The 19,008-nt window shown below is 52.9% G+C and overlaps 1 protein-coding gene across 9 annotated transcripts in view; it reads left to right on the top strand.

Annotated features, from left to right (window-relative positions):
• Window positions 1-369: 369 nt before the first annotated feature.
• The window catches only part of PLA2G6 (phospholipase A2 group VI), a 69,457-nt gene continuing 50,818 nt past the window's right edge, over window positions 370-19,008 (top strand). For 3 of the 9 annotated variants that reach the window (XM_030815567.1, XM_030815562.1, XM_003264741.2), the window contains exons 1-2: window positions 404-495; window positions 12,808-13,061. In XM_030815567.1, coding sequence (XP_030671427.1) covers window positions 12,853-13,061 — 209 coding nt within the window. In that variant the 5' untranslated portion in view covers window positions 404-495; window positions 12,808-12,852. Of the gene's footprint in view, window positions 615-914; window positions 1,169-1,529; window positions 1,551-12,807; window positions 13,062-19,008 lie in introns of those variants that run through there. The other 6 variants (XM_030815564.1, XM_030815568.1, XM_030815563.1 and 3 more) reach the window with 4 other exon arrangements.

A 19,008-nucleotide genomic window follows, 5' to 3' on the forward strand; every position in this document is an offset into this window, starting at 1 on the left:
TGCTACATCTGGCAACCCTGGCTTGAGGCTACCTGGCAAAAATCAAAACAGGTTCCTCCTTGTTATGCCCTATGCCTCTGTTGCCTTTATTTTTATCTTTACAAGCAATCATTAACAGTAACTTCAGACTCCAGGCTCTGACCGCTTTAGGAGGCAGAAGGCGGACTAGGGTGGGACTCCTGGCCCTCATCAACATGACTGCCAAGAAGCCTGGCACCTTCTGCCCCGCACAAACATGGCCGCGCCTCGCCGCCGAGGATTGGCTCCCGCCGAAAGCTCGTCCTCCCTTGGCTAAGGGAGCCCCTTCCATTGGGCAGTTAAAAAAAAAATGGCGGACCCCGCCTCCGGCCGTCCTCGGGTGCGGGGGCGGAGCCTAGAGGAGGCCTGGGACAGGGCCACCAGTGATTGGCGAAGAGCGGTGGTCAGGCCATCACGTGGCCCGAGGCTCGTTTGTTTGCGGAAGTAGGAGGAAGTAGAAGTGCTGAGTAAGCCGAGGTGAGTGACCTCGCAGGTGGGCGGGGCCTGGGGTCCCTTCCCTAACCTCCTCCGCGCTCCGGACTCCTGAGTCTCGGTCCGACCCTCCTTTGGATCTTCCTCGTGTCTCCGATTCTGAGGCATGTCCTCCATTGACCCTTATGTGACTCCCTGAGTGCCCCCACTTTCCATCGTTTCATCCCCCTGCGTCCCCAGTTCCCATCCCGAGACCGCCCGTGTCTCATCTCGAACTTGTGGACCCCAGGGACCGCAGCTTCGACCCTGAGTTCCTCCCCTGAACCCCAGTCTCCTCCGTGTGTCTCCCTCAGTATCACTAACTTCCCGAGTCAATCCGTCTCTTCTCTTTCCCCCACTCTCAGTGCCTCTTTAGGCCCCATTGGCCGTCCTCATTTTCCTTCCTGTGCTCCTCTAAGTGCTCACTTGATTCCCCACTTCACCTCCGTCTCCACCTTTCGTGGTGCCTCTACCCATTTCTCACTCCCTGCTTCTCCTGCCTTTCCTCCCTGCTTTTCCTCCCTGCCTTTCCTCTCTCACGTGCCTCCAGACCTGCCCCCGACGTGCTCCCTCCTTCCCCTCAGCCTGGCCACCCCAGAGTCTCCCACTCCCAATCGTGTGTCCACCTCCTGCTCCCACAGACGACTTGGAAGCTGGTGACAGGGAGCATGTGACTCGGGTGATCATGGGACTGGGTCAGGGGCAAGCCTGTGGGTGTGGGACAGGGAGGGCACAGGGCAAGGGGACCTGTGGCCGTATTTTTAATGGGCTACCCACATGACCCCAACGAATACCTCCCCCTAGCTTCTGGGTCTTTCTCTCACCTGCCTCTTACCCGCCCAACAGGATGTCAGGCAGGTTTGGTTTGGCAACGTTGAGGCTCCACCCTTGGGCTGAATGCATTGTTTTTGAATGCATTGTTTTTGTTACAGTCTCTGCCTGGAGTTTGGAAGCTGTTTTCTGTCCAAGTCTCAGTTTCCTCATCGGTGACAGGGGGACTGTACCTCCTGCCCTCGTAAGGCTGCCATGAGGTTCAAAATTTGAATGAGAAAATGTAGAAGGTAAAGCTTTATAACCAGTAGGGCCCTGTACGAATACATGATTTTACTGTTGGGTCATAGGCAGGATTGAAAGGAATGGAAAGGGAAACGGATTGAATGAGAAGACAAGGAGAGAAGGATGAGCAGGAGGTCCCCTGTTTTTCAGTGTATCATTTGGCAGTGTTTGTTCATCACCTCTTGTGAGTCGGGCTCTTCTGTATATGTTCTCTTCACCATTCATTCAGTCAGCGTTTATCTAACAAATATTTATGGACTGTCTGATGTTCTAGGCTACCCTTGGTGTGGCCAATGATATTCTCATTTCACATGAGAAAAAGAGGGCGAATGAGTTGCTTGAGGTCACACCAATGAGGTTGAAGCTGGAATCTGACACCAGAGCCTGTGTGATTGTCCTCATGTGTAAGGTTTGCTACTGTTGTCTCAGTGCTTAGGACACTTTTTGTTCCTTCCATGGATTACTTTCTTGTTACATGACAGACTCCCCAAAAGGGAGTTTCCCTCTTACTCAGCAGAATGACATCACTAAGAGATGCAGAAAGGAGAAATTTAAATACTGTGTATGTGTGTGTCTGCGCACATCTATTGGGTGTGTGCTGGGGGAAGTAGGTAGGCAAGGGGTAAGGGGCCGCAGTGAAGAGTGTGTTACAAGCTTCACTTTGTAGAGGGTGGCTCCCTGGGAGAATATGTTCTGTCTTTCACAGTGGATTTTGATAGGATCATGTCTTAAATGCCTCTTCTCGTTTTCGGATGGTGATTTCATCCAGTCTTATTTCTTTAAGTGCCGTCTCTATTCTGTCAGCCCACAGATTTATATCCCCGGTCCAGTCCAGACCTTTCCCTGGAATGACAGACTCAACTCTAGTTGCTTACTCAGCACCTCAAACTTAGGCTTTTCAAACTTGAAGTATTTATTGATTTATTTATTTTTTTGAGACAGAGTCTCACTCTGTCACCCAGGCTGGAATGCAATCGCGCAATCCCGGCTCACTGCAACCCCCACCTCCTGATTCTCCCGCCTCAGCCTCCCGAGTAGCTGGGATTACAAGCATGCGCCATCGTGCCCAACTAATTTTTGTATTTTTGTAGAGACAGGGTTTCACCATGTTGGCCAGGCTGGTCTCGAACTCCTGATCTCAAGTGATCCACCTGCCTTAGCCTCCCAAAATGGTGGGATTACAGGTGTGTGCCACCGCGCCAGGCCTCAAACTTAGAGTTTGAGCTCCTGTTAGTTCTGCCCTCCATCCCTGACCCCACTCTTCACCAAAACATGTCCCTCCCACTCCCTTTCTCATCTTAGGAAATAGGAGTATTATTCATTCAGTTGCTCAGGTCCAAGCTGTGAGATTATCCATGATGCCTCTCTGTTTCTTACCCCACACCCAGCCAGAGTGATCTTGTTAAAATGTTGTTTCTTTGCAGTGGCCTCTCCTCTCATGGCACACGCCTGGCCCCCTGTTGCCTCTCTGATGTCACTGGCTTCCTTGCTTTTCCTGGAACTCGCTAAACATGTTCCAGCCCCATGGCCTTTGCACACGCTCTCTTTGCCTAGGTATTCATATGACTTTCATCTCTCTCCATCAGGTATTTATTTAAGATCAATTTCTTGGTGAAGACTTCCCTCTTCACCCTATCTAAAATTTCACTCTCCACCTCAGCACTTCCTATCCCCATTCTCTGGTTTTTCTCCTCAGTAGTTAATTGGCATCTAAAACCTTTGTAAATATTTACCTGTTAATCTTCTTTATTATTAGTAGCTCTGTCTAAAATATAAGTTCCAGGATGTCAGGGATTTTGTGGGGGTTTTTTTGGTTGGTTGGTTGTTTTGGTTTTGAGACAGGGTCTCACTCTGTTGCCCAGGCTGGAGCCCAGTGGTGGGATCTCAGCTCACTGCAGCCTCCACCTCCTGGGTTCGAGTGATTCTCCCACCTCAGTCTCCCAGGGAGCTGGAATTACAGGTGCACGCCACCACACCCAGCTAATTTTTGTATTTTTTGGTAGAGATGGGGTTTCACTATGTTGGCCAGGCTGGTCTTGAACTCTTGACCTCAAGTGATCCACCCGCCTCGGCCTCCCAAAGTTCTGGGATTACTGGTGTGAGCCACTGCACCCGGCCTTGTTTTGTTTTAACAGGGTCTCACTGTCGCCCAGGCTGGATTGCAGTGGCACAATCACAGCTCACTGTAGCCTCGACCTGCTAGACTTAAGCAATCCCCCCACCTCAGCCACCTTAGTAGCTGGGACTTACAGGCATGAGAGATACCATGCCCGGGTAATTTTTAAATTTTTGTAGAGGTGAGGTCTCGCTATATTACCCAGGCTGGTCTCAAAGTCCTGAGCTTAAGTGATCCTCCTTCCTCGGCCTCCTAAAGTGCTGGGATTACAGGAGTGAACCGCTGTGCCTGACCAGTCTGTTTGTTTACAATTGTATCCTCAGCGGTTAGAACAATGCCTGCCACAGTCCATCTCAGTAAATATCTGTGGAGTGAGTCATAACATGGGCCACACTGTACCATGCTACCAGCCCAAAGATCTCTTAAAGTCACCCTTGTCTCATGTGCTTGGGAGCTCCAGTGACAGTTTCGGGGCAGTTTGCTTCCAGCTGTGGTCCAGCCAAGCCGAGTGAATGAAAGAGACGCTTTTTCCTTTTGTGAAAGGACGTTTTGCTCTGGCTCACGTGAGCAGCAGTGCATTTTGAGACGAGGGCCTTGGCTTTTGGAATCGAAGAGCCTGTTGAGCAAGCCTCGCTTAGCCACTTTCTTTCAGCTTTCTCCTGAGGGCAGTTTGAGGATTAAGAGCCTGATGCTCCGGATTCCAGCTAATCGGGTTCAGATCCTGGCAAATTGTGTAACCTGGGCCCCAGTTTCCTGTGTAATGTGGAGAGACTTGGACCTTTTCTTTCAGGTGTTTGGAGGGTTAAATGTGGCAATTCGGCCGGGCACAGTGGCTCATGCCTGTAATCCTAGCACTTTGGGAGGTGGAGGTGGGCAGATCACCTGAGGTCAGGAGTTCAAGACCAGCCTGGTTAACATGGTGAAACCCCATTTCTACTAAAAATACAAAAAATTAGCTGGGCGTGGTGGTGCGTGCCTGTAATCCCAGCTACTGTGGAGGCTGAGGCAGGAGAATCGCTTGAACCTGGGAGGCAGAGGTTGCAGTGAGCCAAGATCGTGCCACTGCATTCCAGCTTGGGCAACAAGAGTGAAACTCCGTTTCAAAAAAAGAAAAAAAAAGTGGCAATTTACCTGAAACAGTGGTGAAGCATCTGGCGCCCTGTGGGTGCTGGGCAGCAGTGGGTGCTGATGGGGTGTGAGGGGATGGGATCAAGCCCTTTCCCACTAACTTAGCAAAGAGGTTGGAGTGAGCTGGGGTCACAGGGAACATTTGCGGGGACATTTTGCCAGGAGGCTGCCTTGGAGGTCCAGAGGCTCAGATGGGAGCTGACGTGACCCCTGTGTTCATTCAGTGTTTTCTCACCCACGGATTGAGCACCTGCTGTGTGGCCAGCCCTTTGCCTAGTGCTGTTCAAGAATCAGAGGACAGAGGCAGGCAACCTCCCGCCACAACCTGCCACCCCATTTCCTCTCTTGAGGCCTTGATTTCCCCATATGCCAAACAGGGAGAATGATTGCACCTTCGTTGTTTCTTTTTTTTTTTTTTTTTTTGAGATGGAGTCTCACTCTGTCATCCAAGCTTTAGTGCAGTGGCGTGATCTCAGCTCACTACAGCCTCTGCCTCTCAGGTTCAAGGATTCTCCTGCTTCTGCCTCCCAAGTAGCTGTGATTATAGGCACCCACCACCACGCCAGGCTAATTTTTTTTGTATTTTTAGTAGAGATGGGGTTTCTTTCTCACCACGTTGGCCAGGCTGGTCTTGAACTTCTGACCTCCGGTGATCTGCCCGTCTCACCCTCCCAAAGTGCTGGGATTACAGGTGTGAGCCACCGTGCCAGGCTGCGCCTTCCCTGTTTCTTTGTGAGCTTGGAGGTGGATCACAAGTGTGAAACCCTTTGCCAACCGTGAGACGTGGTGGCCTTGTGAGAGGCCGGAGGCCGGTGTGTGGTGGCATGCTCACGTGCTGGGTGGCACAGACAGTGGGAGCTACAGGAAGGAAGTTGGGGCAGCTTGGCACTCTGAGCGGACCCTGAGTTTCCAGCCTGCTCTGTCTTGACTGGGCGGGAGGAGGGTGCTCAGGAGGGTGTCACTGCTGCCAGGTTCTGCTGCCAGGACCATCCAACAGTTGTTCCAATCATGGGACATCCTGTCGTCAGCAGCTGGGGCTCGTGAGGCCTGATTTCCACCTCGGGCAGTTCTGTGTGTGCTCCTGGAATCCCCCACGTGGCCAAGCCTGTGAGGTCTGCTTCCTGGCCCGCTGCCTGTGGGTTCCTGTCACGCACCTCTCGGGCAGCTGTCCGGCTCCTCTGCTCTCGGCTTAGTCAAGGAGGAAGCAGAAGGCTTGGAGTCTTTCCTGCTTGGACTAGGAGTGAGCTCAGCCTAAGTGCCCTGACTATATATAAAGCTGAACTTTCCACACCAAAGCCTGGGGATGGATCAGTCCGATCACTTAGGGCCGCTCCTGAAGGAGTGCAAGTGCTAGATACAGGTTCTCCCGGTGGAGGAGCGAACCCCTTGTGGGCCGTTAGCCACTGGTGGGATTTGAGCATATTTCCCTATCTGTTGTGGAGTGGAGCATGGCAGCTCAGAGTGGGTGGGAACAGTGTGTGTGGTCCCTGTTATCACCTTCAAGGGAATAAAGTGTGTCTGGGGGCTTCAGAGGTGCTGGCCCCATGGGCTTATAAGTGGCTCATTCATTCATTCTCATTCATTCATTCACCAAACATTTATTAAACACCCACTGTGAGTCAGGAACATCATGCCAGGTGCTTAGGGAAACAAATCAAAGCGGGTGGGGTGAGCAGCCCAAGTCAACAGATGCACCCCCATTCTCACATGGTGTGTGTTCCTGTGGGCTGGGCCCTGGGTGGTGTGGGGTGCTGAGGAGAAGGGGAAGGCACACCAGGCTGCAGGGCGGAGGTGCGGGTATGAATTTTTAGAGGAGATGGCACCTGAGCTGAATCTTCATGGATAAGAAGAGATTTATTCATTTGTCCTTTATGGAGCACACATTCAGGTTAAGAAAGTGGGAAGGATGGGCTAAGCCGATGGAGCGTATGTGTGGTATCCCCAGGTGCACTGAGACACGAGTTTGACGTGTTCTGGGAGGATCGATGGTGCGGCGTGGCTGGAGTAGAGGTGAGGGATGAGCTGGAGGGGTGAGTTGGGCCAGCTCTCATGGATGCTGGAGTCTGGGCTTTCCCTGGGAGGTCATGGGGCGCCACTGGCCAGGGTCAGCAGGGAGACCTGCAGCTGGATTTGAGTCGTACAGTGGGCATGGAGGGGTGTCAGGCTGGGTTGGGAACCGTGCAGGCTGGAAGGGCGCTCTGGTGCTCTGAGCATTCAGAGGGGGCAGCTGGGCCTTGAAGAACGAGCAGGGGCTCCGGCAGGTACTGTAGAGCGCATTCCAGGGAGGATGCAAGCGCAGGCCCCTTTCACTCCAGAAAAGCAGTTTTTACACAGACCTTCCAAAGGGGAGGAGAGGGAACTGCCCGGGCCTGGCAGCTGTGGCAGATAGCAACCATCAGAGGGCAAGGACTGCTCCTCTCCTGCCTCAGATCTGCCCCAGACCTGCCCAGGGTCCTTCAGGGAATTCGTAGCTGAGGAGGAACCAGATTTTTGGGACTGAGTTCTCCCTCACCACCCACTCTGAGCGACCCTCTTGTTCCCTTGTTCTCTACTGCACTTCTTCCGGGGCTTGGCTCCTCGTCGTAAGAGGAGCTTCCCTGGGCATGGTTAGGGGCGTGACTGACATAGCAGCCACTGGACAAGTGGCTCCGGGTGACCTGTGTTCACGTTGATCGCAGCACTAACCACAGCCCCTCCTTTCGACACCTTCCCCTCTCAAGCCATCCAGTCCCCGTGAAAATGCTCACTGTTCACGGGTGGGCTGAGCAAGCCCCTGATCTCTGCCTTCCCCCATGTTCTGATCTGCTTCATCTGCTGTGAAGGCCTCTCGCCATTTCCCCTGCTGGCAAACTCCTGTTCTTCCTGGAAAGTTCAGCTCAAAAGTCATCCCTTTTAGGGGGTCCTTCCCCCAGGGGACCGTGCACTTGACGAGACAGGGACTGGTCTTGGGTCTCTCTGGTGACTGTTGAATGAACCCAGGTAGTCACTTCCAGGGAACTCATCAGAGATTCTACCATTGGCTCCAATCTCCCTCTGTTCCCACTCAAGGTTTTTTGTTTCTTCATTTGTTTTTCTTTCTTTCTTTTTTTTTTTTTTTTTTTGAGACAGAGTCTCGCTCTCACCCAGGCTGGAGTGCAGTGACGTGATCTCGGCTCACTGCAAGCTCTGCCTCCCGGGTTCATGCCATTCTCCTGCCTCAGCCTCCCGAGTAGCTGGGACTACAGGCGCCTGCCACCAAGCCCAGCTAATTTTTTTTTGTATTTTTAGTAGAGACGGGGTTTCACCATGTTAGCCAGGATGGTCTCGATCTCCTGACTTTGTGATCCACCACCTCAGCCTCCCAAAGTGCTGGGATTACAGGCATGAGCCACCGTGCCCAGCCCGTTTGTTTTTCTTTTTTGGTGGACATCAACTTTAATTTGCCCTTTGTTTTGTTTTGTTTTGTTTTTGAGGCAGGGTCTTGCTCTGTCTCCCAGGCTGGAGTGCAGTGGTGCAATCTTGGCTCACTGCAGTCTCGACCTGGGCTCAAGTGATCCTTTTGCCTCAGCCTCCCGAGTAGCTGTGACCATAGGCGCACATCACCATGCCCAGCTAATTTTATTGTATATTTTGTAGAGACAGGGTTTTGCCATGTTGCCCAGGCTGGTCTCGAATTCCTGGGCTCAAGCAATCTGCCTGCCTCAGCCTCCCAAAATGCTGGGATTACAGGCACAAGCCACTGTGTCCGGCCTTAATTTGCCCTTTGAACATGTATAATTTGGGGCCTCTCCGGGCCTCAGTTTCTTGATCTCTGAGATGGGATAATAATACTTGTTCCTCCCGCCCTTCAGCTCCTCCAGGGGAGCCTCACACCAGCACACTCTCTGTCAGTCTTCCCTGCATGAACCCAGCAGGCAAGCTTGGTTTTGACAGGGGATAGGTGAGCAGAGATAAGGAAAAAGGCCAGAAATATCTGGCTTCCCTCAAAGGGGGCACCAAAACTGGTACCTGGAAATTGCCTGGCTTGGACAGGCAGAATTGTCACTGTCAACCCCCACCACCAACGTTCTTGGGTCTTTGTCTTTCTGCTTGTGGTGTTTGAGAGAGCTGCTTGACACAGCCGAGCTGCGGTCTGTGTCAGGTGACCCGGGCATCCTGGGGGTGCAGGGAGAAGCCCAGGTAAGGAGCAGGAGGGGCTAGTCATCAATGGGGAAAAGTGATTGTCTGCCCCACGGGAAGGTCAAGGGTAGGAGGCTGTGAGAAACCAGGGGGAGAGATGAAGTGAGGCATGATGGGGGTGGCTCTCACCCACCATCCCCCTCTTGCAGCTGTGCTGGGAAGAGCCTGGGCTCCAGGGTCCAAGGTGGCAGGGACAGAAGGAAGCACGTGTGAGCACTTTCTCCCTGCTGGCCGCCTTCCTGGTTGGCGATGCCGTGAGTGTTCCAGGATGTGGCCCCGTGGCTGTCATTTCCTTTCTTCCACCTAGCGATAACAATGGCCACTGTTTGTGCGCCCACGGTCGGCCTGTGTCCCAGACACCTTCCCTCCATTGCGTCATCTCGTCCTCCTGCCAACCCTGAAGGCTGGATGCCAGCCAAGCCTGTCGTTTCTGTGGCCATGCTCCTGTGGGTGTGTGGGGGGCATCCCCTAGTCCCAGGCTCTGGTAGGGGGGACACAGGCTGGGGCACTGATGAAGGGGTCTCTCTGGGGGTGTGGAATCTTTCTTTGATTTCACTGCACCCCTGGTGGCTTTCTCTCTCAACCTGAGGCTCATGGGTGCTGGATGCTCTTGACTCTCTGCCCTTCCTGGGAGCACCCCTCCATGTCCCTGCGGGCCCATCCTTGGGGGAGCTTCTCTGCGCTCTTCCAGGCCAGGCCTGAGTCCCACAGGTCCCCATCTTCCTGGCTGCAGCCCCCAGAGGCTCAGCCTACACTGCTACTTCCTTTGAAAACTATAATCGCTTTACATAGCATCTGGAAAATAAGGAAAAGAAAAAAACAAAAGCCCATAAACCCAGCACCCTCATCTACTCAATGGCATGTTTTCTGTCAGTCTATCTTGGTTTGTTTTCTATCAGGCTTTGTGTTTTCTATGCATAATATTTACTCAGTTAAATTTTTGTTTTGACAAACTTTCTGTGAGCCAAGCTCGTGGACGGAGATGAAAAGATGAGCAGCTGCCTTTGAGAAACTCAGACTCTGGGCCAGCCCAGCTGGGTGCCAGCTTTCACTGCTCCACCCACTAGCTGGGTGACCCTGGGCCTGTGACTTTACCCCTCCGTTCTTTGGTGTTCTCATATGTAAAATGAGGATAATAATAGTAACCAGTTCATAGAGTGGTTGTGCAGACAAAATGATTAATGTACGTAAAGCTTTCAGGATGGTGCCAGAAAGATGCACAAGAGTATTTGGTAGAAGGATGACGAAGCTTACAGTCTGGCAGGAGGGGCAGTTGTAACTTGCTGGGGTGTGATAGTACAGATGTGTTTAAAGTGAGGGAGAGCCCAGAGCAAGGAGAGAGAACCTGGCGTCTGGTGATGGTATATCAAGAACATTTTAGGCCAGGCACGGTGACTCACACCTGTAATCCCAGCACTTTGAGAGGCCGAGGCAGGCAGATCGCTTCAACCCGGGCGTTCGAGACCAGCCTGAACAACATGGTAAGACCCTGTCTTTATAATTTTTTTTTTTTTTTTCCTGAGACAGAGTCTTCACTCTGTCACCTAGGTTGCAGTGCAGTGGTGCTATCTTGGCTCACTGCAACCTCCACCTCCCGGGCTCAAGTGATTCTCCTGCCTCAATCTCCCAAGTAGCTGGGATTATAGGTGCCCACCACCATGCCCAGCTAATTTTTTTGCATTTTTAGTAGAGACAGAGTTTCACCATGTTGGTCAGGCTGGTCTCAAATTCCTGACCTCAAGTGATCTGCCCTCCTCAGCCTCCCAAGGTACTGAGATTACAGGCATGAGCCACCATGCCTGGCCTCTATAAAAATTGTTTTGAAGAATTTACCTAGGCCTGGTGATACACACCTGTAGTCCTAGCTACTCAGGAGGCTGAGGTGGAAGGACGTAGAGGCTGCAGTGAGCCATGATTGAGCCACTGTACTCCAGCCTGGGCAACAGAGCTAGACCCTGTTTCAAAACGACAACAACAAAAACATTTTTAAGGAGGAGGTGAGAACCATTAGAACCGAGCTTGGATTTGAAGAAGGATCAGGGCTTTCTCAGACGGAAAAGGAGAGGAAGAACATTCCAGATAGACATCATTGAGAGATGTCCCTGAGCCTTGTAACGGGACACTGCAAACTTTTCTTCAGTTGTTATAATCTTTTTTTTTTTTTTTTTTGAGACGGAGTTTCGCTCTTGTTGCCCAGGCTGGAGTGCAATGGCACGATCTCAGCTCACTGCAACCTCCACCTCCCGGGTTCAATCGATTCTCCTGCCTCAGCCTCCCGAGTAGCTGGGATTACAGGCATGCGCCACCACGCCTGGCTAATTTTTTGTATTTTTAGTAGAGACGGGGTTTCTCCATGTTGGTCAGGCTGGTCTCAAACTCCTGACCTCAGGTGATCCGCCCGAATCGGCCTCCCAAAGTGCTGGGATTACAGGCGTGAGCCACTGTGCCTGGTTGGTATAATTATTAGTATTGATCTTTTTTCCTTTTCATGTGCCTCTTAGTGGGCCCCTTGCTTTTGTCTTCCTTCTGTCCCCAGGGTTGATTCTGTGCTCAGCACATAGGCCAGGGAAGAATGTGGCTGTGACCCAGTGTCCACTCAGATGTCCTCTCTCCCCCAGGGCACCCATACTCTGTCCTTAGTGTCTTTTGTCTGGTGACATCTTGGCACAGAGGCAGAGGGCGGTCTCCATCTGATTGGCGCCTGGCTTTGGTGACAGTACCTTAGGAAGGAATGTATTTTCTGGGAACCTAGGAAATAACAAGGTATCTAATTCCATCATTAACACTGGGGACAATTTCCATGGCAGAAACTTTGACTCTGAATATGCAGCGTAAAGTTACCACCCAGACACTGCTGCTCCTGAGTCTTGAATGGCATCTTCTGCAGGGGCTCCCCCACCTGCCCCCGCGGAAGGTGCAGTTCGTTCATTTCCAAGGAGCTTGCTTTTGTGTGCTGTCTCTCAGAGCTCTTCGGGAAACCTGTGGTAGCAGGAAACAAAGGATTTAGACCAATGCCGATGATCCCGTTGCTCCGATAGAGTGTGACATGATGCTGGTCACCTTTTGGTATCTAGGAGGGGGGACATTGATTTTGCATGCGGAAGTGAAATGATCCATGCTGGCCTTTTTTTTTTTTTTGAGACAGAGTCTCACCCTGTCGCCCAGGCTGGAGTGCAGTGGCACGATCTCAGCTCACTGCAACCTCCGCCTCCCGGGTTCAAGCGATTTTCCTGCCTCAGCCTCCTGGGCAGCTGGAACTACAGGCGCCTGCCACCACATCTGGCTAATTTTTGTATTTTTAGTAGAGGCGGGATTTCACCATGTTGGCCAGGCTGGTCTCGAATTTCTGACCTCAAATGATCCGCCCGCCTCAGCCTCTCAAAGTGCTGGGATTACATGCCTGAGCCACTGTGTCTGGTCCATACTGGCCTCTTTGAGTGCTGAAAGGTTATCTCTGTAACTTATAGTGAGAACCCTCCATTTGCCCAGGGCATTACTGCCTATAATGTATGTTCACATGTGCTATCTCCTTTGGTAAATACCACACACTACAGGTGAGGAAACTGAGTCTCTGCTGGGACACTGGGTCAGGAAGCAGGCAGTTAAGGTCACCTGCACAGTGGCAGCACAGGGGGACAGCCTTCTAGGTACCCAGCCTGGCCTGAGGGTTCTGTCACTTTTACCTCCCACTCAGTGTTGTTTCTCTTTCTTTCCCCTCCTTTTCAGGTCCCTCCAGGCCCAGGATCTGGGGACAACACTGGTGGGGAGCGATCTGGGTGTCTGTGCAGGAAACCGCTGCACTGGGTGAGGTGGGCATGGGAGACTGTGCCTGGCTGACCAGAGACCTCGTTTTCTTCCAGACAGAGGGGGAAGACGGTGGGGCCTCCCCACCTGCCCCGCAGAAGATGCAGTTCTTCGGCCGCCTGGTCAATACCCTCAGTGGCGTCACCAACTTGTTCTCTAACCCATTCCGGGTGAAGGAGGTGGCTGTGGCCGACTATACCTCGAGTGACCGAGTTCGGGAGGAAGGGCAGCTGATTCTGTTCCAGAACACTCCCAACCGCACCTGGGACTGCGTCCTGGTCAACCCCAGGAACTCACAGAGTGGATTCCGGTGGGTGATGCTCAGCGGGAACATACTTCTCTGCTTTCACTCCCCCACATCTCGGATTGGAGGTCTCATTGGCCGAGAAGCAGCTTCTTTGAGTCTCTATCTGAGGGGTCTGGAGAGGGGTGGGAGAGAGGGGAGACTGTACTCTTAGACCAGAGGGAAGCGCTTCCGAGACGCCACACTTCTGGCCCGTCAGTGTCACAGCACGAGGCCGGGGATGGAAGCCTGGGTTGTTTCTGGCCTGGAGGCTCAACCTATACGGACAAAGGGAAGAAGGAAGGACAGGGAGACTGAGAGTGTCCACATCAGATAAGGCCCACAGGGAGAACCTTTAGCCCTGGCTTTTTATTTTTGGTTTTGGTTTTGTTTTTTGAGACAGTCTTGCTCTGTTGCCCAGGCTGGAGTGCAGTGGCTCAATCTCGGCTTACTGCAACCTCTGCCTCCCAGGTTCAAGCGATTCTCCTGCCTCAGCCTCCTGAGTAGCTGGGATTACAGGCACCCACTGCCACACCCAGCTGATTTTTGTATTTTTAGTAGAGATGGGGTTTCATCATATTCGCCAGTCTGGTCTCAAACTCCTGACTTCAGGTGATCTGCCCACCTTGGCCTCCCCAAAGTGCTGGGATTACAGGCGTGAGCCACCGCGCCTGGCCTAGCCCTGGCTCTTTAAGGGCATGGCCATTCTCAAGGGTCCACTCCTTGGAGAGCTGGACAGCCCCACTTTTGAGATACACGGCCCTGGGGATACCACCAACCTCCACGTACCAATAATCACCAAGTTCTGTCAGTTGTAAAATCCCTTGACAGGATTCCAGATTTTGTCTCAGCCAGCTTAAGCCCCAGTGTGGGCAGACCTCCATCCCAGGGGCATTCGGTCCTTTGCCAGCAGCTTCTTAGCTACACCTAAGCTATTCGTGGTACTTTACAGGATTTTTTTTTGTTTTCTTTTTTTTTTTTTTTTGAGACGGAGGCTCACTCTGTCACCCAGGCTGGAGTGCAGTGACGCGATCTCGGCTCATTGCAAGCTCCGCCTCCCAGGTTCATGCCATTCTGCTGCCTCAGCCTCCCAAGTAGCTGGGACTACAGGCACCCACCACAATGCCCGGCTAATATTTTGTATTTTTAGTAGAGAAGGGGTTTCACCGTGTTAGCCAGGATGGTCTCAATCTCCTGACCTCGTGATCCACCCGCCTCAGCCTCCTAAAGTGCTGGGATTACAATGTTACAGGATGTTTTTAAGTATGTTGGGTTAGCACATTCTCTGCCAACCCATAGAGGTGGGCAAGGAAGGCAGTATTCCATTTTATGTGTGAGAAAATAGCCTTGGGATGATAAGTGATTCATCCTAGATTACACAGGAAGCAGTGAAGAAACAGAATCAATGTCTTCTGGTTCGCAATCCATTTCTCTGTCTGTGCTGCTGTGTTGTTTCCATGTATGTATGTATTTATTTCTTTTTTTGAGATGGAATCTTGCTCTGTTGCCCAGGCTGGAGTGCAGTGGCATGATCTTGGCTTACAGCAACCTCTGCCTCCTGGGTTCAAGCTATTCTTCTGCCTCAGCCTCCCAAGTAGCTGGGACTACAGGTGCGTGCCACCACGCCTGGCTAATTTTTGTATTTTTAGTAGAGACAGGGTTTCACTGTGTTAGCCAGGATGGTCTTGAACTCCTGACCTCGTGATCTGCCCGCCTTGGCCTCCCAAAGTGCTAGGATTACAGGCATGAGTCACCACGCCCAGCCTTGTTTGTCTTATTTCTAAATTTTATTGATTTATTTATTTTCACTGTCATAGCTCTGGAGTCTTTTTTATCTTCTCTCCTCTAACCTGCTCCCACCTGAGCCTTTCCATTTCAGCAGATAGCATCATTGCAGCTGGCTGTGCCAGATCCAGCCATCACATCCACCTTTCCAGCCAAAGGGAGGGAGGAAGGGCAGGGTGCAGAAGGTCAATCTCCCCCTCCTCAGGGACATTTCATGGAAGTTGCACGCATTGGCCAGAACCCGGTCATATGGCCACAGCTAACTTCAAAGTACACTGGGAAGTGTTGCCTGTGTTGCAGGCAGCCACGTGCCAGTCGAGAATCAGAGGTTCTCTCCCCCTCCGTCTTGCTGCTGGCTCGCTTCTCCAGATCACAGTCATTGTGCATGTGTCTCCTGCTGCTCCGGCTGTGGCCTGCACTCCTCTCATCCTCTTCCAAGCTGCTGTCACAGTGCTGTTTCCAGCGGGCAAATCTGATTGGTCACTCCCCTGCTTAACTCCTCAAGGGCTTCCTGTTTTCTTTTCTTTTTATTTTTATTTTTTGAGATGGCGTCTCACTCTGTCACCCAGGCTGGAGTGCAGTGGCACAATGTTGGCTCACTGCAAGCCCCTCCTCCTGGGTTCACGCCATTCTCCTGCCTCAGCCTCCCAAGTAGCTGGGAATACAGGCGCACACCACCATGCCCAGCTAATTTTTTTTTGTATTTTTAGTAGAGACGGGGTTTCACCATCTACTCTTAGCCCGAATGGTCTCGATCTCCTGACCTTGTGATCTGCCTGCCTCGGCCTCCCAAAGTGCTGGGATTACAGGCGTGAGCCACCGCGCTCGGCCAACTTCCTGTTTTCTTAACACATCAGGTGCTTAATGGCTTAAAAGGGCCCAGTGTGATCAAGTTTCTGCCTCTGTGTTCTCAGCTCATGCCGCCTTGTGCTCCTGGCCTTTGCCCAGGCTCTTGCTGTGGCCTGGAATACTCCCCTTTCTTTGCCTGCCTCCCTTCCTCTTGCCCTCCCCTGACCTGCAGGCTGGATTAGGAGTTTCTGCTGGGCATCCCATGGCACCCATCCCTGCACTGGGGAGCCTGCCTTGCTGGTTGACCACAGACCTTGTGAGGGGAGGGACTGTGTCTGTTGGGTTCATGACAGTGTGCCCAGCCCCCAGCAGGTGCCTGGTGTAGATCAGGTTTGTGGAACAAATGAATGTGATATATTAATTCAGCTTTACAGTATTCACTGAGGGCTGCTGTGTGCCAGGCCCTCTGTGCCACCTGAGTGGAGGGTGGAGGACTGTTGCATTCAGGGCAGTTGAAGGAGTGAGCTGGGAAGTGGGAGGTGGAGGATGGGGACTGGGAGGCAGGGTTTGAGATTACCAAGGGTCCCCGCAGCAGTAATGCCAAGGCCTAGGCTGTGACCTGGAGTGAGGGCTGCGATGGGGTGGGGTGGGGTCGAGGCTGTGGAGGAGGGTCAGGGCACTGCCGGAGCCCTGGGGTTCTCCAGGGCCGGGGGTGGTCATTGCAGTGTTCTGCCAGCTCCTGTCAACACCCTGCAGTCTGCGGAGAGCAGGCCTGGTGCACTGGACTTCCTCTGGCCAGGGCTGAGGTTCTGCCTTCTAAACGATCCCACTCCTGTGCTGCCCTAGAGGCCTCTGGACTGTCCTGAGTACTTGACGTGTGTTAGAGTGAGCGTGGGCTGCTAGCCTTCTGCTCCAGGTGGAGGAGTTTCTGTTGTTCTTTTGCTGCTGTTGCTGCAGTGGGCTGCCAGGCTGAGCTTCTGGATAGACCTGGGGGATGGAATTAGGAGCTTCTGAATTCTTGGGTTGTATAACCTAAGGCCAGAGAGTCCCACAGCACTGCTGCTGGGCGGAGAGACTGGACCCTGCTGATACAGACGGCGACAGCAGCAGGAGCATCTGCAGTTTCCCAGCGGGTCCTGCATGCCTGGGCTTGGCACTAGTCTAGGTAGTAACTCATGTTATCCTCACGACAGTCCCACGAGGTGGGGTCATTACTGACCTATTACAGATGAGGAAACAGAGGCTTGCAGAATTGGAGATCACACAGCTGGTCAGTGTAGCGATTATTCAGACCCCGTCACCTGGCTCCAGAACCCACTCGTTTACCTTTCTTACGTCAAGGCTGCTTTGTAGTGTGGCGAGCTGAGTGGAGCTCCACCCCCCTGGGCTGGTCCTGGCCCTTCCTGCCTGGCCTATGGTGCAGGGGTCCTGGCTCTCCCCGTGTGACCCCCCAGGGGTCACTTGTAATATGCCTGTGTACGTTATGATAGCATAGATACTTCTGTTCCTGGTACAGATTAATCATTTACGGCTGGCATTGACTTGTAACAGATGACATTTGATGAAATCAGCCAGCCTCTCACTGGTATCTCAGCAGAAACAGGGCTGTACCTCCCAGGCATCCTGGGAAGGATGATAGAAGCGTGTGATCTGTGCTTCCCTACCGGGAGCTGACTTTTGAGGCTCTCTGGACTGGGACTTTGCCATAAAACTGCTTATCAGGAACCTCAGATAAGTGGAGTGCCCTGTGTCCTGGCCACGTACTCTGGGGCCAGCTCCTCCATCCATTCAGTCCGCCCAACATCCCATCTTCACCAAGCAGAGTGGAAAGCAGCAGGTCTCTGCGAGAAAAGGAGGCTCTGTCCCCAGCCTTCAGTGAGATAATGTTAGCCTTGTATTCCCTACACAGGCCTTGTCCCCGACACGGCTTCTTTGCTCTTGCTTCTCCTTCTGCTAAGAATGCTCCTCCCCGACTCCTTGGCTGGACACACGGCTCCCTGCTCTGTGGGCCTGTCCGGTTCCCACTCAGAGCCTCAGTACCCGCCATGTGGCCAAGACACAGCCCCTCTTGCCTTAGGTTGCTGTGGGTCTGTTTCCACATCTGTTTCCCCTCCAGACTGCAGGGCTCCTGAGGGACAGGGCCTGGGACCAAGTCTCCTCTGCGTTCCTGATGCCCGGTGTTATGCCACACTCTCTGTGGGTGCACGGTAAATATCTGCCGAGTGGCTAGATGTATCCATGGTTGCTAAAGGCCAAGTGTGTTGACCAGAGGGCGTGGGAAAGGCTCCCCTGGGGTGGCTGGGGTAGAGATACACCTTAAGGGGTCTAGAAGACTCCACCAGCTGGAGGGAAAGGCCCTACAGAGACAAGGCACCAGGAAAGGCCCAGAGGACAGGGGAGGGGCCCTGTGGGGAGCCTGTGGTCAGGAAGGGCCTGTGCTAGGCTTTGAAACTGGGGACTCAGGTACTGCTCTAGCTGAGGGTCCTTGGCATTTTTTTGGTCTGGGACCCCCTGAGGTCCCTGGAGAATGAGAACAGGCTCACACAGCCGCTTTCAAGAGGTTCGCAGGTCCCCTGAGGCTTAGCCGCAGACCCCTCCCACCCCAGCAGAGGCACAGCAGAGGCTTCTCCGAGTGGAGGCCAGGTGGCTTCCGTCTGGGGTTCTAGAAGGGAGGGAAGAGACACACCCCCATGTGTCCTCCAGAGCCTCAGCCTTCTCCCTGAATCTCCCCTTTACCTCCTCACTGTAACCCACACCTGGCTCTCCTTGAAGGACCCCGCTTCCCCCGCAGTCCCCTGAGAATTTTCTCTCCCAGTCCCTCTCCCACTGGGCCTGGAGGTGGGGTAGGGGCCTCCTTGCCCCCAGCCTTGAATCTTCTGTCACCCTGCAATACCACTCGCTGTTACCCTGGTGATAGGTATCTACAAGCCTGGGGTGCTCCCCCACATCCTCAAAGATATGAACCCCTGACTCAGTGTTGCCTCTGGTTCCTGACCCCTCCACATTCACACGACCACCCGCTGGCCTTTATCATCGCCAGTGGCAGCAGCTCTCCCATAAATACAAGCTTCAAGCACCCCACTTTCCAGTCTCTGCCTTCTGTCTTTCCAGCTCATTCCCTCTAGTCCTCCTCCCACACAGTGCTTCTCCCCATCGACACGGAATTGCTCCTGGCTGCTTTTCCCAGCCCCATCCCGTTCACGTGCCTCGCTTTGTACCCAACGTGGACTCCATGACCTGTCATTGTCACTCCTTCACCTACACTTCCTGCCTCCTTGCTTCTCTCTCTCTTCGTCATCCTGGCATCACCAACCCCAGAACTGCTTGACTCCAGTTCTCCACCATGGCTAGGGGAACAGACCTTTCTGCTGACTGCTCTCACTTTCTTTTTTTTTTTTTT

This window comes from Nomascus leucogenys, chromosome 7b (genome assembly GCF_006542625.1).
Source record: "Nomascus leucogenys isolate Asia chromosome 7b, Asia_NLE_v1, whole genome shotgun sequence".
Taxonomy (NCBI): Eukaryota; Metazoa; Chordata; class Mammalia; order Primates; family Hylobatidae; genus Nomascus; species Nomascus leucogenys.